This window comes from Cygnus olor, chromosome 3 (genome assembly GCF_009769625.2).
Source record: "Cygnus olor isolate bCygOlo1 chromosome 3, bCygOlo1.pri.v2, whole genome shotgun sequence".
NCBI lineage: Eukaryota > Metazoa > Chordata > Aves > Anseriformes > Anatidae > Cygnus > Cygnus olor.
In genome coordinates, this window is record NC_049171.1 from 120,891,145 (window position 1) to 120,917,935 (window position 26,791).

Here is a 26,791-nt window from a genome sequence, read left to right on the forward strand (position 1 = left end):
CCCATCCAAGCCTCAGTCTCTCTGTCCTCTTTTCTCTCACTCTCATATTTATGCTTCACAAATTCTTCCATCTCTTTCCACTGCCTTCTCGTCATCCTTGGTGGCAAGGATGTGGGACTCTTGGAAGCAGGCAATGCTTGCTTAATTCAGTTCACATTCAAGCCAGTCCAAGCAGAGTTTGTTCAGTTTTAAAAATTCCTCCATCTACATTCTTCTTGCTTTTTGCAGCTCTGCTGCTCTATCCAGTCCTTCTCTGTCCTCATCCAACACTGTACTGCAGCCTCTTGCACAGAAGAGGATGAAGGATTAGGAGAGGTTAGTGAAAAGTGCATAAGTGAAAGTGATACAGCCACATGAGTTGCAAGCATTAAGCAGTCATTTTTAATCTGCATAACTTGGATTTGTTAATCACCATCTAAATAGCTGTGTTTGGCAATTGAGTTCTAGTTTCCCTGTTTCACCCTTCCCTAGGTTGGGACTGGCTGTTCTGGTCGCGGTGTACCTCGATGCTGGGTTGTGCCAGAGACTTCTTGTGCTGGAAACAGTCTTTTTAGGGGCTTTTCTGGTTAATTCTTCGGTCAAGGGGTCTATTTGGTGGTCAGATGTCATTCCTCATGTATACTCCTATACTGGAGTAAAAAAAAAAAAAGGACTACTTTGGCAATCTGCTCTGCTTTCTTCTGCTTCAGTGGTATTTTACCTGAGAAGGTAGAATTCAGAAGTTTCTTCCTCTGTCCAAGTCATGGTAAGCCATTGTGTAAACTAAGAATGCCTCTCAAAATCATGAGCTGATATGCACTCAGCTTTATTTCAGGGTGTATAAATATATCTAAGAAATCAATGTTACAAATAGTGAAGAGCTGAGTAGAGAAAACTATGAACAGAGGTTTAATAACCAGGTAGAAACCTTTTTATTGAAGAGGCTGGGACTTTCGTAATCTATCTTTAAGCTATTTGTGTCATGCAGTTCACATGCATGCATCTTAATCTTTTAAGCTTTAATTTCTCAGACAACAAGTAATTCAGACTGGGGTCATTACTGACCTTTGGTTTTAAGATCGTATTCATGAGCTTTTTTTTCTTCTGGATTGCAGAGGAGTTTTGGGCAGTGGGAATTGGAATGTTTTTTGTTACTCTTCTTTGTTCAGTGACCAAAAACAGAAAACATGTTAGCTAGTGAAGCAGTAGTTTAAGGAGAACTTAGTGCCAACTGTTGGGTCTGTATGCTGCTCTTGTAGCCCCGTACACTATGAAATTTTGTTCTGCCAGTGGTTTTTAGTGGCTGTAGGCCTGCTCTTTCACTGATATGTCTGTTGCAGACTTGAAAGCAAAGAAGGGACCCAATAACAAATCAAACAAGATCCACATTCCTAACAGGAACATAACAGGAACACACAGCTGTGGGAATGGCCATGTGTGCACGAAACCCCAAGCATCAGAAGAGCAGAGGGAAGAAGCTGGTAGAGTCACTCCCTGTCCTGCAGAAAGTCAGGCCATCAATAAGCAGACTGCAGGCAGAACAAAAAGGAATTGCTGGGGTTTCAGAAGAGAGAGGCATCAGTTTCTATAGAGGTGCTGCCAAAGGGTCCTCACAGTTCAGAGGCTGCAGCCTTTCTGAACACCCTGGTAAAGCCCCTGCACACCCCAGAACAAAGAGGGTGTGCCCAGCAGCTGGGCCAGCAGCAGAAGTAAGCTGCTGCACAGCTCCTGGGCATGCTGCTGAACAGACTCCTCTGCCTCTCATGTCCTTACTTGTATGTTACCCGTACTGCTCCCTGAAGGGGCAATCAGGGAGAATGCTGTAAATGCAGCAAAGTGCTCCTTTTCCCTGGGTTTTTCCTGCTGGGATGTTTGGCACTGGCAGATAGCAGACCAACTCTGAGTGATAAAGCTGATTAGATTCCTTTCCAGCTCCCCCTTTAACACAAACAGTGTTGCCTTGGGAATCAGGGACTTGTGGATTTAAAGCAAATTTGTAGCCATTGTCCAAGCTGATACTTCATTTGCTACCCAGAAAACACTGAAAAAGGTCCTTTGTCCTGTGGGTCATGCCTTGTCTTTCATGATGCTGCATGCACATCAGTCTGTGCATGGTGAATGAGCTCTGTCAGAGGTATCTGTCACACCATGAGCCTTTTGGTCTCCTTTTGGAGAGGTCCGATAACTCCAAAAGCCTTTTGTTGTTCCAAAAGTCACTTTATTTCCCAGAACTATGCCAGCAGCCTGCATGAACTCAGTATTGCTGCAGTGGGTGCCAGTTCAGCAAAGTGTCTTAAAGCAGGGCGGCTCGTATCATTTCTCTGGAGAGAGGCAAGTAAGCCTAGACTTTATGGTGTCAGGGGCCTGGTTCCTGCGTCTAAGTTGAACCAGAAACTGCATGGTGAGGCCAGTGAGATTGGACCTGATGATGGTTTTTATTTTCTCGTAAGGTCCTTGTGTTGCAACTACACCTAGCAGCCGCAGTCATGGATTAAGACTCCTCTGTAGTGTGCATTTTGCAAATACAGAGCCAGAACATAGCTCTTGAGCTTGGAAACTGGTGACCAGAGTGTGCAGTGGGAGCTGACAGCAAGGGTTCAGGCGGGTAGACAGGAAATCACCCTCATCACAGAATTACACTCAGTAATAGGACAGAAGTAGAGGATGCAATCAGAAGAGTTGAAAATAGATTCCCTTCAGCACCAAAACAAATCAGTTCCTAATGGCCACTAAATACCATTGCCTCTTGAGGTCAAGTTTTCTCTGTCAAAATTCACACACAAATCAATACTGCAGACTTACCATTGATGCGGTTGTTTTACAGTCATTTCTACTGCAAAAGCAGGGGAAATCACAAAGTCTCTTTGTATGTCTAACAAGGGCTTGCTGGTGTGAAGAGCCTGGGCAGCATCACCCTGAGTGCACCTTCCTGTACCACGTCGAGATCTGTCTTTGAGCCCTGCTGCTAATCCTCCACAGGATCTGTCTGCGGTCGGAGGCGTCTGTGAATGCAAGTCCTTGGGATCTGGCTGCCTTGGCTCTGCGGGAATCTGGCTGAAAAGACATGCTGGTTTGAACATCTCATGGATGATTTTGAGTACCAGCAGAGCAGGGAAATATTTTTGGCTTTGTCCTGAGGTTTGGATAGTGTCCGCTATTTCCATTCTGAAAATGTCACAGAGATGGATTGCTGCCACAGTAATGAAAATACTAAGAGCTGCTTAAAAAAGTAAATATTCTTGGGGAAATAATGAGAATAGATTTAGTTGGTCTGCAGTGTATGAACTGGGATCTGGAGTGATGGTTGAACTCTGCAGAGAATAGCTAACCAGCAGTAAAATTAGAGGCATGGTAAATGGAAGAAGCTTTTGTCCCAGTGGGCCCGGTAGATCAGAGCAGCTCAGCAATTACTGTCTTAGAGATATGTATTTTTAAGGCCTAGATTTTTTGGGGCCTGGCAATTGCTCATATTTTGTTTTGCTTAATTTCTGTGGGGAGGGGTAGGGTTGTTTACTATCAGTCAAAGCCCTGCGCAAGACCAAATGCTGCATCGCAGGATGTGGGTGTCCTTGCCAGGAGGTAGAGGTTGTGATCAAGGGACTCAGCTGGATGTTCAGCGTGTCATGGGTGTTGGGATAGCTGTGATCTCTGCGTGTCAGCAGCAGGGAGACATCGTGGTGGAGTATGGAAAGGAACATCTCTGCCTGCTGCCCAGGATTTGGTCCAGGACGTGCTCATGTGCTGCGTATCCCCACACAGGGGCTGTCAGCTGCCTCCTGGTGTTCCCAGGAGGCTGCACAGGCGGCAGTGGCTGGCTGTGCGCAAAGCCGTCTAATGTTTCAGCCTCAGCTGTTGCAGGACAGCAGAGTGGTTTGATGCTACAAAGGGACGTGGGTGGGGTCAGGGATTTCTGCTGCACTGTCATGAGATGGGCCCTCGTGCATTTGCCTAGCGGTTTGGCAGTCAGTTTCACCTTCCTTCACCTGCAAAATGGGGCTGTCCAGCACAGCAACCTATGCCTTTCTTTACTGTGGTTTCTCATGCCTCTGTGGCTCTCTGACCCCAGCTCCTCGCAAAATACCCAGAGTTGTTTGGACCCTGCTCTCACTGATGTGTCCGTTCCCCCCAGGGACCTTAAAGTGGGAATAGGTGGCACTGACTCACAGGTTTGGGTCTGTTTGGTTCTGGCAGATGGTTGCCTGGGGGCGGCCAGGGGAAGCTTACACCCTGTGATCTCTACTGTGTTTGTTTTGCAGATAATGATTATAAGCTTCTGATTGACTTATTGCTCATTGCAGGTGGGATGTAATAACTCCCAAAATGAGGCAGGTTTTGTGAAAATTAACTCACAGGTCCTGATGGTCAGGCAGTTCCTCTCTTGTATGCTCTACTGGAAGACGGCAGTAATTATCTTATGAAGTTCTTTCCTGCCTTATATCTTCATTACAATTGCTGTAGGACTGATACATTTAAGAGCAAGAGAGAGAGAAAGCATGTGCAGAATATTAAACACACAGTTGCTATTTCCCATCTTATTTTTGGCCATGACCTTTCAAAGAGCACACAGTCTGCCACCTTTGAATCACAGACGTAACCTTTAGTGCTCCCTTTGCTGATTTTCCTGGTGGCTGAACGCTGCCAGGTGCCTTTGGGCTGCCTTTGGGCAGGGGGTACCTGCTGCCACCCTCAGCTGCATCCTGGAGCAGGGCTGCCTCCAGAACTGAACGGAGCCAGCAGAGATGTCGCTGTCCCATCTGGCAGGATTTGTCCTGTCCTGTAACAGGAGAGGTTGTGAGACTAGTTCATGGGACATTTTACTAGGCAGATGAGAGAGATGCTGTTGAGATGAAATTCCCTCAGAGAAGGTTCAAAATGTGCAAAAAGTATCCCCAAAAGGCCATTTGCAAAGGCCTTGTGGAGGGAGCGCTCATGGCCAGAAGTCACAAGGCAGACTGCAGATGAAGACTGCTGCTGGGAAGATGCAACTGACATGATAGAAAAAACATCCTCCAAGGAGGTCCAGGAGCCACTGAGGTGGGAGGACACATGGGCAGCCCCTGAGGCCCCTGCTGCACCTGCACTGCTTCCTCTCTCTAGACTGTAGACTGGGTCAAAGAGCTAGCAGTAGCTGGGCAACTCTCTGAACCATAGTACCGCCTGGCCATGGGATTTTTAGCCCATGCTTCCTGGTTCCAGCACAACTCTGTGTTTTGCTGTGGGAATGATGCTGGTGAAGTTGAGGCCTCCGGTATTGTTTTGGCAGGCTAATGAACTGCTTGCCCAGGCAACCATAGCAAGTGGATGCTGGTAAGCTGCTTTACACTAGGGCAAAAAAAAGAGCTAATCAGAGAGAAAATCTATCAAAACAGAAATGCATGCCTAAAGGTGGGTGACAGTGAGAAATTAATGTGGTTCAACGACTCCATTAAGTGTGTGTCCGTGATGTTTGTGGATCCCCTGTTACTGCAGGATCTCAACCTTGTACAGTCCCACATGCGTTTGTTCTCCAGTGCTGCTGCTGGGTACAAAATGTTCCTTTATGCCCCCCTGTACAAAGAAGGGATAGTGCTTACTTAATTCATCCGAGCTTAAGCTATAGGGCTGGGAGCAGAATAAGGAATCGCTCATACATTGCTTCATCCCAAGTGAATACCTCCCCCTCCAGACTGACACTGCTCTTCAGTATAACAGATGGGGGGGAGATATCTCCCAGGAAGTGCACAGAGGTTCTCCAGTGGCTTCTTGTTGAAAGTCATAGATGAATGTATAGCCTATTTTAATATAAAGATGAATATAAATAAGGCAGTGCCACTATCTCATTTTAATATGTGGTGCTTCATTGATGTCATGACCAGTGAGGGTGAACAGGCGGATGGCAGGATCCTTGTAATTACTTGAGCTGAGAAAGAAGTTCCTGAAATAATAAATTTGCAAAGTTAAAAGACAGAGCCTATGCTTTGTCAAGGGAAGTTTAGCCCTGGGAGATGAAGCTTCCCCCAGGGCTGTCCCAGAAGGCAAGACCTGTGACAGATTCACCAAAGACAGTCAGTGATATTCAGCTTCTCAGAAGTCAGAATTTCCCAGGCCACTGTCAGGATAGGCAGAAATAAATATTTTTTTGGTGTTTTTGTTGTTGTTGTTGTTTTTCCCTACAGATTGACAGGTGCCAGGGCAGCATGAAATCTGAGGGGTCTTTTTAACTTCTCCAGTTTGAGCTGCCATCTTATGAGGGGTGTTTCAGCATAGTGCTTCAGTCACAGGACAGGAGGGGGTGCCCCAAGGTCTGGACTGTCCTGAGCAGTCTGCTGTGGTCACCAGCAGAGCTGTCCCTGGAAGCATGAGCAGGCCCAGAGGTCGCCAGCCCACTCTGGTCTTGGACCAATTTCCAGATGCTCAGAGACCTTACTGCCGTCACCCAACACATCCAGGAGCAGCTCTTCAGCTGCACATATACCCACACAGGGGCACATGAGCGAGACCAGGCACGAGCTCCAGCGTACGGTGCTCTGCTTGTGCTGGAGGAGGCTCATTGGTGTATCTGGTGAGGGAGGCTGGGCGCTGTCTGCATGGGGTGTACGTACCTGGGAGGATGGAAGAGCTCTGTCTCTAAGAGAGACATCATCTCAGTGGCAGATGGTGGCCTTGTCTAGTTGGTGCCAATCTCCGTGATGATGTATGGGCTTTGAGGAACTGCCCCAGAGGTTTGTTCCTGTCTGGAAAAGCTCCAAGATTTTAAATGCTACTGTTTGTAGGAACTGTAAGAATGTCTTTACTTCTGTCTCATTGATGTACATATTTCCATAACCTCTATGCCTTTTGAGATTTGAATGAACCTAATGAGCATTAATCTGTATTTAACCAAATAAAATGCAGCGAAACCTACTACTGTGGCATAATGACCACACGGACACCAGGGTAAGTTTAGGGATCAATAACTTCAACAACTTTATTGAGGACAGGCTCCCTTCTTGCACCATTAGCTCTACAAGCAGTACTTTCCCACTAGCTATTCATTGGCTAACAACTTTGCCCAGCAACAGCAAACATTTAGCAACTTCCATATCTGAACAGTTGGAGAACAAGCAGTTTGAGACAGCAAGGCGTCTCGTGGATCACCCATATTTTGTTCCTTCTAACTTGTTTACATTCCTCATGGCTTCATTGTCATGAGTCCAATGTTATCACCAACCACGGAGCTTGTCAACCCCAATGGCGATACTCCCAAATACTACATTTTACCTGAGCATGGTGAAATAGATTTTCTTGTTATATCTACCCAGAACTGACACAAATGACATATGATGGCTCATAACTAGAATTTTGTAAATGTAACACAGTCCAGTCATTAACATAAATGTCTGGCATACAAGGATCTGTCTGAAGACTGATTAGGCAGGTTTTGCTGTGTCTAGTCAAGTCATTTCCCTCTCTCACAACTACCTGGTGGAGAAATTGTTGGTTGTTTCATGGAGGATATTTTAATTTTCGGCTTGGCATGGCTGAGCAGCTGTGATTTCAGGATGATGTGCTGGATTTGCATAAGGCCATTCAGACCCAAAAATGATGTTTATTACTAGTTCGTCTGCCGTTTATATTCATGTAGAGAAAGTAAAATTAAACCTCAACTAATATCACTATTGTTACCAATGCAATTAATGACACTGAAGCCCATTAATGGATGAGGATTTCACAGTGGACTGCAGCTAATTCTCTTCCTGAAATGACCCACTGGAATGATAATGTATACATCCAATAGCCTATACATATGATGTCTGTACATATTTGCAGTCTATACTGTGCTTATCTCCTCGGAGCATTGCACAACAGGTGACATCAAAAATGTGCCCAGGTACCTCCCCTTGCTGCAGGTCAGCTTGCAGTGTCTGTGCCCAGGTGGAGCTCTCTCTAGAGCATGCTGCAATGCTGAATTGCAGCCATGAGTTCTCTGTCTTTTCACTCCCTTATCTGTCCTGCAGGAAACGGCAAGGTAGCAGTGCCCATGTTTGGCATCACATGCTTCCTCTCAGGCCTGTCATAGATAATGGGGAGGGCAGGCATATAGGCTTTGAAAGAGCCAACTGGATGGCCTCTGTTGCCAGGTCTTTCCTGGATGGGAAATGCAGTGAGAGGAGCCTCTGTTCTGTTAAGGGGAGGGAAGTAATTTGGAAGAGCAGAGGAGAAGGGTCAGTTTCATAGAGGGTGACTGGGGAAGCCCTGAGCTGGGGTATATTGCCACTGAGGCTCTGGGCACTCTGCACTAACTTAGGTGCCAAGCACAGCAGCTGTCAGTGTTCTGTCTTCAGTGATTTTTCTCCCTGGTTGGTTATCTCTGTGTGTGCGCTAAATGGAGGAAATTGCGTGTGCTGCATGGGGCTGCTAGTTCAGGAATTAAGAATCGCAGAAGTCGAACTGGAACCGATCAAATCATGATTTTTCTGCTCTCCAGCCCTTCAGAAAGGGAAATAAACATTTGAGTAGTAAATGTCATACATGAGAGTGTGCAGGATGAGAGTTTAGCAATGAGAAACCCAGTTTCTAATACAGGATGTGTTTTACCCTTCAGAGTGGTACTGCAGCATGCAGGTGAGTGCACGCCATAGGTCCTTCTCTGTGCCTGGATCACGGGCAGTTGCTCTCATTGTAGCCTGAACAGAAGAGCTCTTCCTTTCTGCTCTGGAGATGCCACATTTAGTCCCCAATGTCGTAGTTAAGTGAAGGCTACCGGGCTCTTGTCTGGGATTTGAATTTCAGGTGCTTCCTTTGAATGGAGGAAATGTGCAACGTGACAGTCAGTGCTTTTCTACAGCTGTCTGTTGGTGCTCAGCTCCCAGAAGACCGGCTCTCCTCTGGCTTACAGTATTTCTGATTTAAAACTCTAAATCTCATCATGTTTTTACCCAAGCTGATTGCTTCCCTGATTTCCTTTCTGTCGTAGTCATGATCTGCTAAACTGTGAGTTAAGAGAGTTCCAGTGCATTAAGATTTACATGCAGTCCTTGGCTGCAGCAAGAATATATAGCACAACTCATGCGTTCAAGGTCTTGACAGTTATAATGAAACTACGAGATCCCTGTCAGCAGGCTGAAAGTGCTGCCATTTCTCTCAGTGCTAACTAATTAGCTCCTTTTACCCTGGGTGTGTGGTTACCCTATGCACACAGCTTCCCTATATCAGATTGTTCTTCCCCGTGATCAAATGGTTCAAAGGCTTCAGTTAAATGGCTCACCCTAAGGAGACCTGAGATTTAATTGCCCATATTTACTGCATCAGGGAGAGCTTCTAGGATGTCTGTGAAATGTGAGCAGTTTGTACAAGTGTCTTCACTCAAATCTGAATGATAGCTGCATTTAAGGGCCTGGGTGTTAATGCGTTCACTCAGGTGTCTGAGGAAAAATCCCTGGGAGAAAAATACAGACTATCTTCAAGACTATTGTAGAATGTCAAAGAACAGGAGAGATTCTAGCTTAACTCATGGTAACTGCAACATCTTGCTTTTAGTGGTATGCTCTGCTGCATGGTGACACCCCTTATACCCAAGGGAGTGTTTAATTAGATAAATAGCTACGGTTACCAGCAAACCTGCTCATTCGGGATTTACTGTCCCATATTCATTTGTTTCAGAAATGTTAAAACTTCTATTATGCACAGCTTAAGTTTGTAGCTATCAAAGCTCCACCAGCATCTGTGCTCTGAAAGGCACACAGGACCTTAAATAGCATCGTAAAGCTGACTGGAATAATATCAAATCATTTCATAAACTCTCTTACAAAAATTACTCAATCAAAAGAAAGGAGTCCAACTATCCATAATGTTTAATTAAGGGCCTCTGAACAGAATTATGCACCTAACTCCAGGTTTCTACATTTGGAAATTTCCATGATAAATCATTGCCGTTCATCTATCCTTACATAAATAGATATTCATTGTCAGCTGGTATAAACGTAATCTGACTCAAGGACTTTAAAGGCCTGTTTTTTGTTGTTGTTGTCTTTTTTTGTTGTTGTTGGTTGGTTGGTTTGGTTTGTGATTTTTGTGAGTAAGAGTTTCTTACTGTCAATGTTTCCATAAAGAGACTTTACTCTTCACATAAATTGCACTTACTTTAAGTGTTAAGAGGTCACAGAGATTTTAAAGTGTAATGGTAGGTATCTTAAGTATTTATTTTGCTAGCAATCAGGAAAGTTCCACTACTATGAGTTGATAAGCAGAGAAATCTGGGAAACTACTTTTTGCAAGCACTCTGAAGTAGGATCTTTCTATAGATCGAAATGAGAATGAACTTGTTGTTTGTTTGGCTGATTTCATGCATGAACAAGACTGGAGGATGTTGTCAGAAAACTCATTTTTACATTTAGAGGTCAAACCAGAACAGTGTAATTTAGCCACCTCACATCTGCCTCTTTGTGGTTTACACCTGGGAAGAATGTGACCGATGCTCTTTGAAATGCACTCTGGAAATGAAAAATAAAGATTTGAGGATAATTTTGTACTGAGAGTGGGGGACTTCCCAGCACTGCCAAAACTGTAATCAGAGTTTTGGCATATTGAAGACGTTACCACCACGTGACTGCTTTTCATTGGCCCTTTCAAATGCCAGTAACGAAGTTAAAGGCTAACTGACTCGTTGGTGTTATGTCCTCTAATACCTGAATTCCAGTCTTGTTCAGCTTACAATGAGAGTTCTTCCTCATTTCTTTGATTCTTTGAGTTCTTCCTCATTTCTTTGATTCTGAAAGGTGTCAAATGAAATGAACTGCACAGCAATCCTGTTTTATCCTCTGTTGCCTATAAATCACTTGGATTTTGTTCTTAAGGTGCTGATTTGCTGGACGATTGAGTATTTGTCCCAAATACTGTGCAAACGTGCAGAACTGCAGTGATGCCCGTGACCAGCAGGCAAAGCCATGGCTCTGCAGAGGCTCAGGCTAGCGCTGTGCTGGGGGTCTGGCTGCTCCATGCTGTCAGATAGCCATTCTGCAGCGCCACTTCTGTTTGGCGTGGGTTCAATTATTATTTTTCACAAGGACAAGCCCAGTGTAAAATCCAGCAGCCTGCAGTTTCCTGGAAACCCAGCACAGGAGGGTCCAGCAGCTGGACTCTCGGCGTGTGGGGTAGGGGTTTAGTGGGGAGTGCGCGCGCTGCTGGGCAGTGCCTGGGAGCTGCCCTGTGTACCGCACCGTCACGTACCTGGAGCTCTTGCTCAGCATTTCAGGATGGTTTCCTCTCAAAGAAGGCAGGAATCCCAGGCTGGGGAAAATTAATAGAAACATGGTGGTGGGAGTGGAAAGAGTGGACATCCTGTCCTGTAGGCCTGGCTGGGCTATTCATCCCTTTGACCATTCTCAGCTGGGATGCTCACTGCTGGACGTCGGCACTGACACGGTGACACTGACACAGTGCTGACTTTCTTTGCCCTGCTGGTAGAGCCGAGCCCCTTCTGCTGCCTGAGCAGCAGCAGCAGCATGTGCAGCCTCCTCTGCGGCACAGTGCACCAGCCCTCGTGGCAGCTCAGCCTGCAGGAACTGCTACTGCTGGCTCAGCAGTGGGAACTGCACTGGTGCAGGGCAGGGCTTTCAGGGGAGAAGGGTGTCTGTAGCCTCCTGGGCTCATGAGTATCTTTTCCGTCATCCATAAATATAGGGGATTTGATTCCCCTTTCCATTGGTTTGACACCACTTCTTTGATTTTGTGTGTCTGTGACCTTGCACTTTCTTCTCTTCAGGTTTGGCCATCCCACCCTAGCAGCTATTCCTCAAACAGTCTCAGAAAGCCAGTTCGTCTCATACCTGCGATCTCTTCACCGTGTCCCAGCATGCATGGGGACAGCTCGCACCAAGTGACAGGCTTGACCTTGGCACTCGCTGTTGACGTGGCAGTTGTGCTGGTAAGAGCCTGGCTGACATCCTTTCTTTGCCTGTTTTCCCAGGTTGTTGCACTGTCGTCATGGAGTCTCCTGAGAGATTCAATCTACTATACACTGTCTGTTGTTGCACTCATTGTGGTAAGTTTTTGAAGGCAATTGTACATGTCATTCTTCTGTGGGAGCCCACATGTCTACTGTTGCCTGTAAAGGGAACCCACTAAGAAACTAAGCTCCAGGAGCCATGTGGTTTTCTTCTTATGGAAAAATGTACTTGTGGTCTCTCTCATTCTGTAGAAAAGCATGGCCCAAGCGTAAGAGATGGAGAAATGTCCACAGAGGCTGCAGCAACAGCTGGGGGGAAGCGTGTCCCAGTCCTAGTACAGTGGTGGGCCGCAGAGCTGAAAACCCATGCTGCAGTCCCACTGAAGAAGATGTGTTGCTCTGTCCTCTGCAGACAGTGACCCTCACAACTTCCTTCTGGCTCTGCTGCAAGACATATCTAACTGACCTGTAAGGAGGCAGTGTTTGTGCCCAGAGGACAGAGATCCTCAACAACTACAAAACATTAATATGTAACTGGGGGCAAGGTCTTGTACAGTGCATGCTAACAGCAAATCCTGTAATGAAGGCTACAGTTCCAGTAACTCATAGTGCTACTCTGATTCCAGCTTCCGCCGAGTTCAGTAAATACCCTGCAACTCTGAAAGTTGGGCTATACAATGAAAAATGCATGTACAAGACAGTGCCATGAGTTTAGCATTACCTTTGCAATAAATGCCAAAGTAGGAAGTGCAAAAATCGACTTTCTTGGTAACAGTTACTACTTTTCTTTGTCGTTTATTTGTTTGGGCATTTAGTCTAGGGCCATACATTCCCTAAGAAAGAAAGTGATTTTGTGAAGTTAACTTCCTTATGTAAACAAGAAGGGAATTTTAGAGTCAGAAGATGGACACTTTGCATTTCTGAAGTTCATGCAATGTTTCCTAGTCACAGTTTCAACAGTGTGCTTTGTTTTGCCTTCACTCATCATGTATGTATGCCATGTAGGTATTCTGTAGGTACTAAGGCCTATATCTGTCTTTAATCTCAGAGGGCTTGCCTCAACCTGCTTGTACTTTTATTCTGCTCACTGCAAGGTCAGCCGTTTTGCACCCGATGAAAAGTAACTTGTCTTCAATCTAATGCATGCATCAATATGGTTGCTAGAATAAAAGCTACATAATTGTTAGTAATGGGCTGCAAAACAAAACACTTTTTTTTTTTTTATTGCTTTGACAGCTTGGCAAGTAGCATCGTACCAAAAAGTGTTCCTAACCAATAAACTCAACCACACCTACTAATTGTAATAAATTACAGTGCACGAGCATAAAGACATCTAGCAGGTATTCTCTTAGTTTACTCCAAGGGAAGCACAGATGTGGGCAGCTACCTGGCATTTATTTAGCCTCTTGTTGTCTGTGTTGGGTGCATTATATAGTGCGTGTAGGTGAGTTAAAAATCTGTTGTTGAACCTGTCATTGGCTTTTAAGTTCTTAAAGCAGGGCAGATTTTTTTCTTTGTATCTGGTTCATCCTCGTGGCTGTCAGCTGCTTCAGGACACTGAGAACCATTCTTTATCATGTCCAGTGCGTCCCTGAAATTCTTAGCTACATATCCTACGTAATGAGTAAGTTATACTACTCATTGAACACCCATCTCTGTTATCCTTAAAACTTTTCTCCTATAGTTTATTTCGGTGTGAGGTGTTCTTCATAGTTACAAAACTGCAGAAATCCTTTTCTTATGGAACTGTACCCCATTATATCAGAGTACTGTTATTTTTTTCTTAAGCCTCGGATTAGGTGCTTTTTTTCTTAAGCCTCGGATTTCTCTCCAGATGTGTGCTCACTCTTGTGCTCATCTTACACTGTGAGATTCAAAGTCCTTCATGCAGCCAGGACAGGACTGTGAAATTTGAGACTTGGAGGTATTGCCAGAACTCTTATTTAGATGTTAGAGCACTTCATGGCCAGCTGTGGCTTGGGAGATGCAGAATGGTCCCCACATCTCTTCACTGGTACTCAACAGAAGTCATTGCATGTGTCCTTTAAACACCTGTTAAAGAAAAACAGAGTAAAATGAGAGGAAGGGAAAACATTTTATATGGTTAAAGACTCGAGTGACATACCGCCCCTACTGTATGCAGTATTGTTCCCCAGTTGATGGCAAATGCGGATTTTTCCTTTCAGACTCTAAACACTGCTTCAGCTTAAGAATTTTTCTCTCTTCCCCGTTATTCACTCAAGGACCCCTGGCTTCACAGTAGCTCAGATCTTATATGTCCTTTCAAGGTAGAATCAAATTTAGGTGGCAGCACATTGTTATTCAAATACTGACTCTCCTGGCCCTGATGTCTCCACTAGGAGACATGCTGCTGGCTCACAGCAGAGTGTAGCACAACTTTAGCTCATTTTTCTCATTTCATAGAATCATAGAACGGCTTGGGTTGGAAGGGACCTTAAAGATCGCCTAGTTCCAACCCCCTGCCACAGGCAGGGATGCCACCCACTATATCAGGTTGCCCAGGGCCTCTTCCAGCCTGGCGTTGAACACCTCCAGAGATGGGACATCCACAACTTCTCTGGCAGCCTGTTCCAGTGCCTCACCATCCTCTTGAGTAAAGAATTTCTTCCTAACATCTAAGCTAAATCTCCCCTCTTTTAGTTTAAAACCATTCCTCCTTTTCCTCTCGCTGTCTGCCCATGTAAAAAGTCACTATATTTTTAATCAGCTCCCATTAAGTACTGAAAGGCTGCAATGAGGTCTCCCCAGAGCCCTCTCTTCTCCAGGCAGAACAGCCCCAGCTCTCTCAGCCTTTCTTAATAGGAAAGGTGCCCCAGCCCTCCTGTCATCTTTCTGGCCCCTCCCCTGGACCCATTCTAACAGCCCCACATCCTTCTTGTGCTGGGGGCCCCAGACCTGGACGCAGTACTCCAGGAGGGGCCTCACAAGGGCAGAGCAGAGGGGCACAATCACCTCCCTTCACCTGCTGACCACTCCTCTTTTGATGCAGCCCAGGATGCAGTTGCCCTTCTGGGCTTCTAGTGTGCACTGCTGCCTCATGTCAAGCTTTTCGTCCACCAGAACCCCCAAGTCCTTCTCTGCAGGGCTGTTCTTAATGAACTCTTCTCCCATTCTGTCCTCACATCTCACATGAGGCTTACCAGTCTGTAGTTCCCTGGATCCTCCTTTCTACCCTTTTTAAAAATGGGAGTGATGATTCCTTTTTTCCAGTCACCAGGGACTTTACCTGACTGCCAGGACTTTTCAAATATGATGGAGAGAGGCTTGGCAACTCAGTTCCCTCAAGACCCTGGGATGCATTTCATCAGGCCCCATAGACTTGTACCTGTTCAGTTTCATGAGGTGGTCTCAAACCTGCCCTTTGCTTACGGTGGCCATTCTCTGCAGTGGGACTTTGCTTACAGTCTAACACCTGTTAGACTTGTATGGGCCTTAAATTATAGGAGGCACTTGAATGCTTTTCTTTATAGGGATAATTTACTGTGCCAGGGCATTGAGACTTTGCTGCAGCCAAAATACAGTTGTCTTACGTGAGGAATGATACTGCTTGTAGAAGGTTGCTCACACATTATTATCAACAGCAACTTGTGGTGCTCTAATACGAGTTGCACTCCATGGTTGTCTAAGCTAACCAGAAATACACCTGAGGGGAAATAAATACATCCCTGCCAACATTGAGATTCAACGGTTTAACATTCTGCTGGGTAAATCCATGTGAGTTTGTTTCCTTCCATTTCCACCAGCAAAGGAATTGCAGTGCTGCAGTAATAAATGGCAAAGCAGCAAACTCACCTGTTTGGTGCTCCATGCCAGTTGAAAAGAATGAGTGAACTCTAAATCACAGAGATTAGAAGTAGATAAACTCTGCTTATCACATCTACCTCATGATGAGTTAGCAGTATGATTTTTGTTATATTACAAAGTAGCCTTGTCTTCTTTTAGAGCTTGGCAAAACTGTTACTCCTTATTTCCCTTGAAAGGAAAAAGATCCCACTGTTTCTTAACTTGAAGGGATGTGGTCATTGTCATTTGTGAAAAAAATGTGATCGGTGCTATTTTTAATCTCAGAGGTCAACTCACTTTTGTGTTCTATCACACCAAAATGCTGTAACCTAAAATAGCTGTTGTCAGGTTGGATCATGGTGACTGGGCACTGTGATATAACATGCATAATGTTTTGCTGTCGTGTGTTTTTCCAGTAACAAATACAGCTATTGTTTGGTGTGTGCTGTAAAACAGGAGTTGCTGTTTACAAGCCCTGTAGCTTAAGGGAAGTGTTTCACCATACTTTCAGAAGCTCATTTCCTTTTCCTTGGTGTTCCCTGGAGCCGCTTCCACGGATATGTTTTCCTAGTGGAAATACAGCCTTCCCACCTCTTCAGGCAGGCAAAGGTGCCTCGGCAGGACCAAGTGGCAAGCAGCAGCCATCCCGGCACTGCCTGGCTGCTCCTTGCCTCTGTCCTGCCCACCGGGCATCCCAGCCTCCCCACCGTGGCCTCCCCACACGTCAGGTGAGCCAGGCTGGGTGTCCCTGGCTCTGGGACTGACAGCTGGAGCAGCCCTCACGCAGGTGTCCGCTTGAGCTGGAAGGGGAAGCAGAGAGGGATGCTACCGGCAAGGCAACCATGGAAGTCCCCTGTCCTCCCAGCACCTAGATGCTGGTGGTGATGGGTGTACGCTGGGAGAGTACCCAGCCGTGGAACACTGCAGCCATCTACCGGTGAGCTCCTAACATCTGCCTACTCAAACACTGGAGCCAAGCGAAGATGGGCAAATACCCCTGCACTTCTCTGCCACAGAATTGTTTTTTCCCCAGCACACGGCATCTTATATATGCAGGAGAAAGACACATTTCTTTCCCGAAGAGGTTTGCACAGCATCATGAGGGAGGCTTCAACACTGGTCTGCAGATGTACTAAAATGACTATAACAGCAGTTAAATCCAGCTCCTGTGGTGATAGCTTAGCTCTTAGGAAATCATGTCCCATGGCCAGTTTTAGCCAGAATTTTTTTTTTGGAGCACCTGTCATTCACGCCGGCTGTAGAAGTGGCTGTAAAACTGCGTATTTGCTGCCCAGTTGCCACCTAAGAGCAGCTCAAAAGGAGAGGCAGTATCTGTCGAGACCAGCTGATGCAGCCCCTCCTCCAGGTCACCTCTGTTTTCGCTGTAAGCACTTCTGCTCAGTGCTGCAACAGTGCCAGTTCTGCAGGACCCCATGGTATTTGGAAAGAAGTACCACCCTGCTTTTCTAGGGGGGAGAAACTGGGAGCTGAAATGTTCAGAGGAAAACAGACCAGATCCTAATCCCGTTGCCCAGGCCCTGGGTTGCTCTGCCCCCCATACCCTTTGTTCAGGTGGTGGGCTGTTTTCAGCTCTGATGCACGCTGTCACATTTCTTGTCTAACATGCCTCTTTCAAAATCTTTCCTCCACAGTTTATTTATGATGAAAAAGTTTCTTGGTAAGTACATCCAGCTGTGGATCCCATTTCTTTCTTGTTCATTTTCCTGTTTACCCCACAAAAGCTGCAATAAACAGGGTTCATGAGAAGGAGGGAATCAAAAGTTTTGCTTAGATTGTTGTATTTTCAGCACATCTTAGGGCTTGGATAGTGAGTGGTAGCTTTGATTTCACTCACAGACAGCATTATTTAGATTACAAGCACTAGGGGGAGTCAGGCTTCTTGTGTTGTGTGTTTTCTTAAACTCCTTCTCACTGGGGGATTTATGTTTAATTTCAGAGGGGGATTTCTGAAACACTGAGTTTTGCAATGTTTTTTCTTTGTTTTGTTTTGTTTAACTAAAATTGACTTGAGGCCCAATTGTGTTTGACTGTCCTTCTACTCAAAACACATTAATGAGGAAGCTGTGGTGAACTGCCAGGAATGAGATATTGGTATGGTTAGTGCCATGTTTCAAAATCATTAAAAAAAAAGTAACCCATGAGTTTTAGTACATAGCAGTGTGATAATGGATTATTTCCACAGGGACTAGCAGTTTCCCATGGTGATCTGTGCAGAATACAGCATTTTGGTCAATGAAAAAGGACAGAAAAAAAAAATGTTGGCCAGGAACAAGTGTAAAGTCATAATCTATTTTTTTTTTACACAAATTTCTTTAGTTTGACGTAGAAGCAGCAGAAGAAACCGTCACTGTCTGATGGGTTGTTTAAACTGCTGCCTGCTGCCTGCTCTGTGGTTGTGCAGCAGCAGTAAAGAGCAGCCAGCCCTTGTTCAGGTCATTTCATCACGACCAGAGTGCTTTAGCACGCTCAGAAGGCCCCCACAGCCTGCTTCACGCCCACGCCTGCTGAGCAGGACAACCTCTGCCCTCCCTCTGCTGCAGTCCCATACGTGTTGTCCTTACAGAAGTGTCGATCTTCCTTGGATGCACGCTTGTTCTCAGAACTCTTGGTTTCAGTCATCTGTTCTAGCTGGCAGACTGATCTGGCCAAGTAAAACCAGAGCAGAAGTCAAAGCAACAATGCAGGCGTTCAGGCATGCGAGCTGTTTCTTCACCCATCTCCTCTTCCAGGGTGGCATTAAGATGTGCCGGGAGGGTCGAGCTTTTCTGCGTGCCTGTGGCGTGACGGGAGCGGGCACTGGGCCCTGCTCTGATGCGCTTTCTGTGTCGCTTTTGTTTGCAGGTGGGAGTCCTTAGTCTTGGTGCTGATGTATGCCATCTACATCGTTATTATGAAGTAAGTCAAATGCATCCCTGGCTTGTTTAGATTGGAAGGTTCCCAGCTCTGGTGTTTTTGCAGAGGCTGCAAAGGCAGTTAGAGCGTGCTGTAGGCAGGGCTTCTGTTGCACTGCTCAGCTTGCATGCCAGCAGCACCTCCAGCAGCAGGGGACAAAGCATCTTGCCCTGTCATGTATCTATTTGTCATGGATCCTGATGAGGCAGGGAGGGGCTGCTTATCCCCATAGTACAGCTCAAAGTATCAGACATCTACAGGTAGATGATGCTGTCTGGATCTCACCCTGTGTGAACTGACCAAGGCTAACACAGTGAGCCTGTGGCAGAGCAGAGGCCTGAATCCATCCCCAACTCCCACCAAAACAACCTCTTCATTCTTTGCTTTAGCACCCCTGCTCAGAAACAAACGTGTGGAAAATTCCCCTGTACTTTTTTTTTGGGCACAAAACCCCACAGTGATTCATTATTCCTTCCTTTGACACCTGCGATAAAACTGAAGCACAACCCACACTGTTTTTTTCGAGCATCTGTCCTGTGTAGCTGCTTTCACATAAGTTGATGCTAGGGAAGTTTATTCCGCTGTTTGGTTCCCCTCCTCCTGCCTTGTTTTTAAAAGCCAGTGGAAAAGAAACCCAGATTTACACTGGAACATTAAACAAAACCTACCCGCTGCCAAGCACACCAGTGGTCTTGTCTCAACAAGTAAGAGTAGAGGTTTGTTTTGAAATGATGAACAGAGTAAATATTATGAGAGCAATTCTCAGAACAGCAAAGCCGTCAGGCTGGATTAAAGGGAACAAAGTCAGAATTCATCTCACTTCCAGTAATTAGAAACTTTCTCTTTAATGTGGAGAGTAAGTTCACCCTTGCAACAATTCACTGGCCAGCAAAGCAGGTAATTTTACTGTTGAATCTAGAATTGTTTTTTTTGTTTTGTTTTGTTTGTTTTTTTTTGTTGTTTTTGTTTCGTTTTGTTTTCCCAAAAGTGATGCTGTAGTTTGAACAGATGTTTCAGATGTATCTGGAGAGAGCTGGCGAGGTTGTCAGCCTGGTTAGGGACCCCGGCCAGGAGCTCACAGTGGTCCACCCTTGCCTTTGAGTCTTGTGGGAAGATCCCTAGCTCATGTTTGTGTCAGCACCTGGCTACTCAAAACATGATAAGAAACAGGTTACAAAAAAAAAAAAATTCAAAGTTGAGACCAGAATTTAGCAGGTGGTCTTGTGTTTCTCTAGTATGCCTCCATGGGTAAAATAGCACTCACACTCAGGAGTGACTGTGATTTAAAAAAAAAAAAAAAAAAGCACAATGATGTATAATCATTATTTGCTATGGGAATATTGCCTACTTATAAAAAAGCACAGTGTTAGAGATTGTGCCCACAAGGCTTTGAAATATGATAAATCAGAGAGGTTGCACTGCATTCAGTTCAGTTAGATTTGTGGCATGTTATACCTAGATTTCCTTAAAACCAGGATCTGAGTGTAGGAATGGCAGTGTCAAGAAATCCACATAGAAGCAGCAAAAAGGTACATCTAGAGTTTGTTTCATTTGTGCAGGTACAACTCTACCATTCATCACTGTTTTGAAAGGAAGACGAAAAACGCTGCAAATATGGTGAATGGATTAGCAAACAACACAGAAATGGATGATAACAGCAACTGTGATGCTACAGTGGTGTTACTAAAGAAAGGTAACTGTTCCAGTAAGTCACCTCACTTGCTTGCATCGTTCAGAATGTTTACAAATTTGTCTGCTGGTCCTGTGGTGTGGGCTGGTCTTGTCTGATCAGCACTGACATAGGCAGGGAGGTGGCCCTTCGTAAGCTCCACTGGATGGCCATGGCTCTTGTGCCTGGGAGCAAACAGTGACCCCAGCCACTGCATCCTTGGCAGCGGAGGCAGCTCAGGCCTCCTTGGGGTAATTGGTGCTGCTGGACAAGTACCTGGCTGAAAGCACCCCCTCAGCTTCAAGCCTGACTTGCACAGGAGCTTCTTATTTAGACTGTCCAGCCACATCAGTGCAAGTCTTCCTGTGGAGGTGGTTATTCTTGACTGAAGACGTTCATTCACATTTGGCATCATCAGTAAATTTAGTTTCATTCCAAAGCAACATAAACTGAACAGGAAAAAAGGCCATATTTAAACTAGGGTGCGTGCCTCCTCAGGGAGGAAGGGAAATCTATGTTGGTCCAGATAACATGCTTTTTACTGTGCATGGTGCCTTGAACTTGCACAACTTTTCCATATAAATGATCTGTTAAGTGGATGATTTCACTTTGTCTGAAATCCTCTTCCATTTGAATTCAGTTGTGATCACATTAAAAAAAATATTTTATGTCCTCAGCTTAAAAAATCACCCACTCCATAGCTCAGGTGCAGTAGCTCTGTGTATGCAGTGGTGAGCACGAGTTAAACTGCATGTACAGAGGATACAAAGTCATACTTTGTCTATGCAACAGGCAACAAGCATGTACAGTAACTGCCTGGGATTTTTCTGCACCTATTCTCAGCAATAACAGCTGCCCCTGCCCCATGTCACTGGTTTCACTTGGGAAGGAGCTGTTTTCTTGTCTAAAGCAGTCCTGGTCTCTGAGTGCAGATGAGCTGCCCTTTTTGTTCTGCTGGACTCAAAAAACCTAACAAAAATAGCTGTTTTCCCATGAACAGTGATTGAAAGATATAGTCCATATACAGTAAGCATGAAATGTAGATGTTTTTTCTTGCTGACCTGAAACCCTTTGGTGAGTCTACCAGATGCCAGCTATCATGTTACTGCCCTCTTGCTGAGCAGAGGGAAAGCTTTTGTGAGTGTGGTGTACTGTGGTTTGGGGAAGCTGCTCTTACTGGAATGGCAGTCTGTAGTCTTGGGGTCTCAACAGCAAAACTGCACTGTACCAGTAGAGCTAGACTGATAAAAGAGAAGCATAAACTCGGGTTTACCCAGTGACCTCAGGATTACATACAAATGAGGCATTTCTGATTGTGGGATTTTGTTTAAATCTTACCAGAGTGTTTCTTTGCTCAGCTGCTGGTAATTTTTTGTTTTGAACATTTGCGTTTACTCGAACTGGCTGAGGAAGGAAGACCAAAGAATTGCTTCATTTTCTTGCGGATTGTTGCTGTGTTTACTTGGCAGCAGGCCACCAGGCTCAGATAGGCGGGTGGTGCTGCTGTGCACACCAGCAGTAGCGAGGGGTTACAAACAGCCCTGATTTCAGCAGGCTGGATTGTTGAGGGTTTCCACTAGTACTGTTTGCTTTCTGAGCTCCTAATTTTCTGAACAGAGGACAAAAAGAATCAAGTAGAAGGGTTTCTGTACCACATAGGACATGCTAGTGTGATAAAGTCATAAGGAAAAGCTATCTGGCTATTTTTATGTATATAGGTGGCCCCACATATCTGTTACCATCCATGGAAACCTCCTCAGAAAAAGAAAGTGGCACTAAGGCTGAGGAGATACTGTGCTCTAAGACTAAGAGGGATGGTGATAAGCAATCACCATCCAAGTGACCAATCACCAAGTGTTTGACACCATCAAACACTTGCCAGTGCTGAGCACAGTTGTGCGGGGAGATCTTGGGTTTCCCTACTGCTGAGTCCCAGTCCTGGCCCAGGATTTACAACCCAAGGAGTCTGGGCCTGTCACACAGAGGTGGCAGATGCTGGGGCTGTGCCCCAGCTGGAGCGCATTTCAGAGGTCTGCTCTTTGCTCTCATGCTGTGGATTGCACCCCACGGACTGGCACCTGTGTTTGCTGCCAGATTTGAGGGCAGCTCTTAGCAATGAACTACGAGCAGGGATGCAGGACCCTGCTTTTATTTACACTGGTACCCTGCAAGAACACAGTGACAGTTTTCTCACCCAGTGTACAGTCAGTGGTGGATGAGGCCAATATCCTTGCACAAGTGCAGACTTTAATAGTGGAATTAATGCAGCTTTACTGCAGCACCACCTCCACCTCAATGTTGTGGAAGCAACAATCCACTTAACAGAAGCCTATGATGAACTGTGCAGAGTAGATTTACTTTTCTAGTAACATCGTGCATGGTGGTACCATGATGGTGATTTATTTATAAAACCTGCCATGTAAAGACAGAAGTTAAAATTAGAGGAGGCAGTAGAAGCTACAGCTATGGCAGTAGCTAAAGAAATGGTTCTTAGAAAGGACCTCTGGAACCCGCAAATTTATTCTGCCAAGAGCCACATAGGGTGGAGAGAGAGGCTGGTGGTGAACAAAGACCTCAGCTTCTGTTCATTTCTTGGCTGCAGGGAATTTCCACCGTAAAGCCTCGGTGATCATGGTGGATGAGCTGCTGTCTGCTTACCCACACCAGCTTTCATTTTCTGAGGCTGGGCTCCGGATCATGATAACCAGCCACTTTCCCCCAAAAACACGTCTCTCCATGGCTAGCCGCATGCTAATCAATGAGGTATGTCTGTTATCTTTTTTCCCCCACTTTCTCTCTCTTTCTCATTCTTTATTTTCCCTTTCCTGTGACACTGTTCAGGTCAAAATGGACCTCAGTAGTTTTCTGGATCCCTGATAGCATTTTTCCAGATTTCATCCTTCTGACAATGATTAAATCATCCTTTGATATCTGTACACATGGAGATTCTAGGAAAGTTATGTGGTTGTTATGTGGTTATGCTACCTGTAGCTGTTCCTCACTGCAGATGCCCCCAGCATTGATCTGATGTTAGCATCACTTACACTTATTTTATAACATAGTACTGCACTGAATCTGACCCTGGTCTTGTTGTACACCTGTAGTCAATTCTACATCTGCTGCTCCTTCTCTTCTAAAAGTTGTATCTGTGTGAGATTTGTCTTCAAGCAACCATTTCATTACGCGTGATCAAAATTCATCCCTTTTAAAACCAATTTTTTAAAAAACTCTGCACATCTCTCTGTTTCTCTCTTTCTTTTTAAATAAATTAATTAATTAATTAAAAAGAGTCTGTCTTTGAGGAAGATTTTTTTCCTGTGTTTACAGAGACAAAGGCTGATAAACAGCAGGACTTACACCAATGGTGAATCAGAAGTAGCAATCAAAATACCAATCAAGCATGTGGTAGAGAATGGAACAGGCCCAAGCAACTCAGCCGAGCGGGGCATGAACAGCACACGGCGAGAGGAGGACATGGCTGAGGCTGGCACTGAAACAGAAAATGAGAATGAGGATAATGAGAACAATGAAAATGATGAGGAAGAGGACGAAGATGATGACGATGATGACCATGAAGGGCCGTACACACCTTTTGACCTACCCAGTAAGAAGCTCATGTGTTGTGTTGTTCCAGAAAGCAAAACTCGGTTTGACTGTGCCAGAAAACATTACAGGCACATGTTGGGGTAGAAGTGTCTCTGTGACAGCTCCCATCAGCCTTCACCTTGCAGTTTAGTTCCTGGTCACAGGTAACAGATGAATTGGAAAGTAGCAGGAACTTCTCAGGATGCAGACCGCTGGGCTCAGGTGCACCTTGGTCGCAGCTTATGTGTTGGCCCTGCAGTTGTCCAGTGCTGCTGCTGCAGTCAGTGGTGAGAGGCAGCAGCCTCTGCCAGGGGGTTTCTGACCCAAAATCCAGGTCACCCTTTGGAGAGGACCATCTCTCCCCCCTGGCTGCAGAGGAAGCCAAGGACGGTGGGGCCACTGGCAAGTTGCCTGAAAACAGGTCAGATGCATCTCAGCCTAGGCTTTATCTTTGGTGGGAAATAAGGTGTGCTCCTATCTCGGTGGTACTACTATGGTAGTAACTATTCAGAATTTCCCTTGTTGCAAGTTGGGTCCGTTGTCTCTCACGATTTCCTTGTACACTCATAAGAAGGCCCTGGCTCCATCTTTTCTGTACCTTCCTGTTTAGTAGTTGAAGATGGATCGTATCTCTTTCTAGAACTTGGTTCTTATGTGGCACCTGTAAGAACTTTAAACAGAAAGTGTAGCAGGTTTGTTCTGACCCATGGCCTATCACAGTCACTGGATTTCATGGGCATGCACTGCATACTCCTTCCTTGTGCCCTTCTTTACCCTCCTATCTCCCGTCTTTGATCTCATGCTGTGGTCTTCTAAACATGAAATGTCATTATCTGTTTGATTAGACCTTGGGCTGAGGCAGCTCTGGCTTCTAGTTTGTTACAATTAACTAAAACAGGCTAGAATCATGATTCTTTCATATTTTTGTTTTACAGCTGGCAAAATAGAAGTCTTGAAGTGGCTCTTCACATGGCCATTGAGTTTTGTCCTGTATTTCACAGTGCCCAACTGTAACAAACCCCACTTGGAAAAATGGTTCATGGTTACTTTTGCTTCTTCTACCCTCTGGATTGCAGCTTTCTCGTACATGATGGTGTGGATGGTATGTACCCACTAAAGCAGAAAGCACAGCCTGAGAAAGGCGACAGAATTGATTTTTGTCAGCTTAGAGAAATTAGGTGGTCTGTACTCTTAAGAAGAATTAGACAATGGTGGGGCACTGGCATCAGGAAAGAAAGGGAAGCCTGGATTTGGGCTGCTGCTCTTGTGATGGAGTGCACAACTCACGATCTGTCTCGGCGTGGGACCTGAGGAGTATGGAGATACCTCACTAAAGCAGTGGCCCCAGCTTTCCCACTGGGAGGAGGGAAACAATAAAACTTTTCCTCTGCCTTCACAATTCATTCTTGTACTAAGTGCAAAAATGAACGCCAGGGTTTTCCCTAGGAACTAATCAAACCGGTTACAGAAGAGAGTTTATTTGGTTTTGTTTTCAATAACCCATGCTACCCTGGACAGTAAATAGAAAGTTACATGTTTTCTTCTGCAAGGATGAGATGTTTTTCAAGAAAAGGCTATCCCCGCCTTCCATAGCTGAAATACCAGAACCCACAGGGTCACTGTTCTGCTTCTAACATATGGTTCACATTTCTTGAAGTATACTGTAGAGAGTTCAGAAGAGCAAGCATTATCCCTGATTAAGCTTTTCTCTCTTTGCTGTGCAATTAAACATGGCTAATAGAAAATGTGGTATCATTAAACAAAAGCATCCAAAATTTTAAAATGTGGGTCACATCAAAGAGTGCTAATCTATCATGGACTCTGTTGCAAAGGAACAAAGGAAATTAAAGGTATCTCCTCTCTGCCAATAGGAATTGTTTGCAGTGGCTTGGGTATATGTTTTTGTATATACCATTTTCATAATGTAATGAACCTTGGGGTTGTTTTGGTGTCATCTTAGCTATTATTTGTATGTAATAATGTCAATGAGCTTCAGACAAGATCAGGAGACTGTTACACAGGGTAGTTGCCCACCGTATAGCCTCTTCTCCAGGTTAGCGTTAGGAAAATTGTGGATGAAAGGTGTAAAGCACCTAGTCACCTAATCAAAGAGAGTACGTAGCAGGTCAGTGCTATCCTCTGCTAGATGATGAATATACCAAAAAAAAAAGCCTGTCATTGCTTCTCTTTAGAGAAAGTGTCAGTTTGCACTGAGCAATAAACATTGTCTCACAGCATCTTGCAGAATTAGGCCAAGCTGACCTCTGATTTTAAGCTTTGTAAACCACCTGACAGTTTAATTCTGCTCCTTAGGTGACAATCATTGGCTACACACTGGGAATTCCAGATGTGATAATGGGCATCACTTTCTTGGCAGCTGGAACCAGTGTGCCAGACTGCATGGCAAGCCTTATCGTAGCAAGGCAAGGTATGTTCGTCACAGAGATGTCAGGCTACTGTTGAATTGTTTCTGTGTGTCCTTGTCCTCTCTAGGTAGCGAAGGTGTATCCTGGATGTGAAAACTTTCATAGCCCTTTCCCTGAGGCTGAACTTTAAAACAAGCTCAAAGGAGGAAAAGAATTTTGTTGTTATTGCAAAGCAGCTAACAGATTCTTAATGACCGTGTGGAACAAGTTTTGGCACCATTGCCAACTTCCAAAGCTTCCCAAAAAAGCAGGGGTGTGTTGTTGTTGTTGTTGTTTTATAGGATCTAAATACCTGTGTTGTAGAATTGTGTAGAAGATGGCATAAGGGTCTTTCTGAGACGTGTCTGATTTTCTATTGTTTCCATTCTTGCAGGTATGGGGGATATGGCTGTGTCCAACTCCATTGGAAGCAATGTTTTTGATATTTTAATTGGCCTAGGTCTCCCATGGGCTTTACAGACCTTAGCAGTGAATTACGGATCATACGTAAGTCCTACATTTGTTTGCGTT

At 45.1% G+C, this 26,791-nt stretch overlaps 1 protein-coding gene across 6 annotated transcripts in view; it reads left to right on the top strand.

The window, feature by feature from the left end:
• LOC121067368 (sodium/potassium/calcium exchanger 3-like) overlaps positions 1-26,791 on the top strand; it is a 278,371-nt gene that overhangs the window by 133,707 nt on the left and 117,873 nt on the right. For 3 of the 6 annotated variants that reach the window (XM_040551782.1, XM_040551768.1, XM_040551771.1), the window contains exons 7-15: positions 11,906-11,980; positions 17,341-17,366; positions 18,551-18,604; positions 20,161-20,294; positions 22,873-23,033; positions 23,598-23,874; positions 24,791-24,957; positions 26,169-26,283; positions 26,655-26,767. In XM_040551782.1, coding sequence (XP_040407716.1) covers positions 11,906-11,980; positions 17,341-17,366; positions 18,551-18,604; positions 20,161-20,294; positions 22,873-23,033; positions 23,598-23,874; positions 24,791-24,957; positions 26,169-26,283; positions 26,655-26,767 — 1,122 coding nt within the window. Of the gene's footprint in view, positions 1-11,905; positions 11,981-17,340; positions 17,367-18,550; positions 18,605-20,160; positions 20,307-22,872; positions 23,034-23,597; positions 23,875-24,790; positions 24,958-26,168; positions 26,284-26,654; positions 26,768-26,791 lie in introns of all 6 variants that reach the window. The other 3 variants (XM_040551767.1, XM_040551770.1, XM_040551769.1) reach the window with 1 other exon arrangement.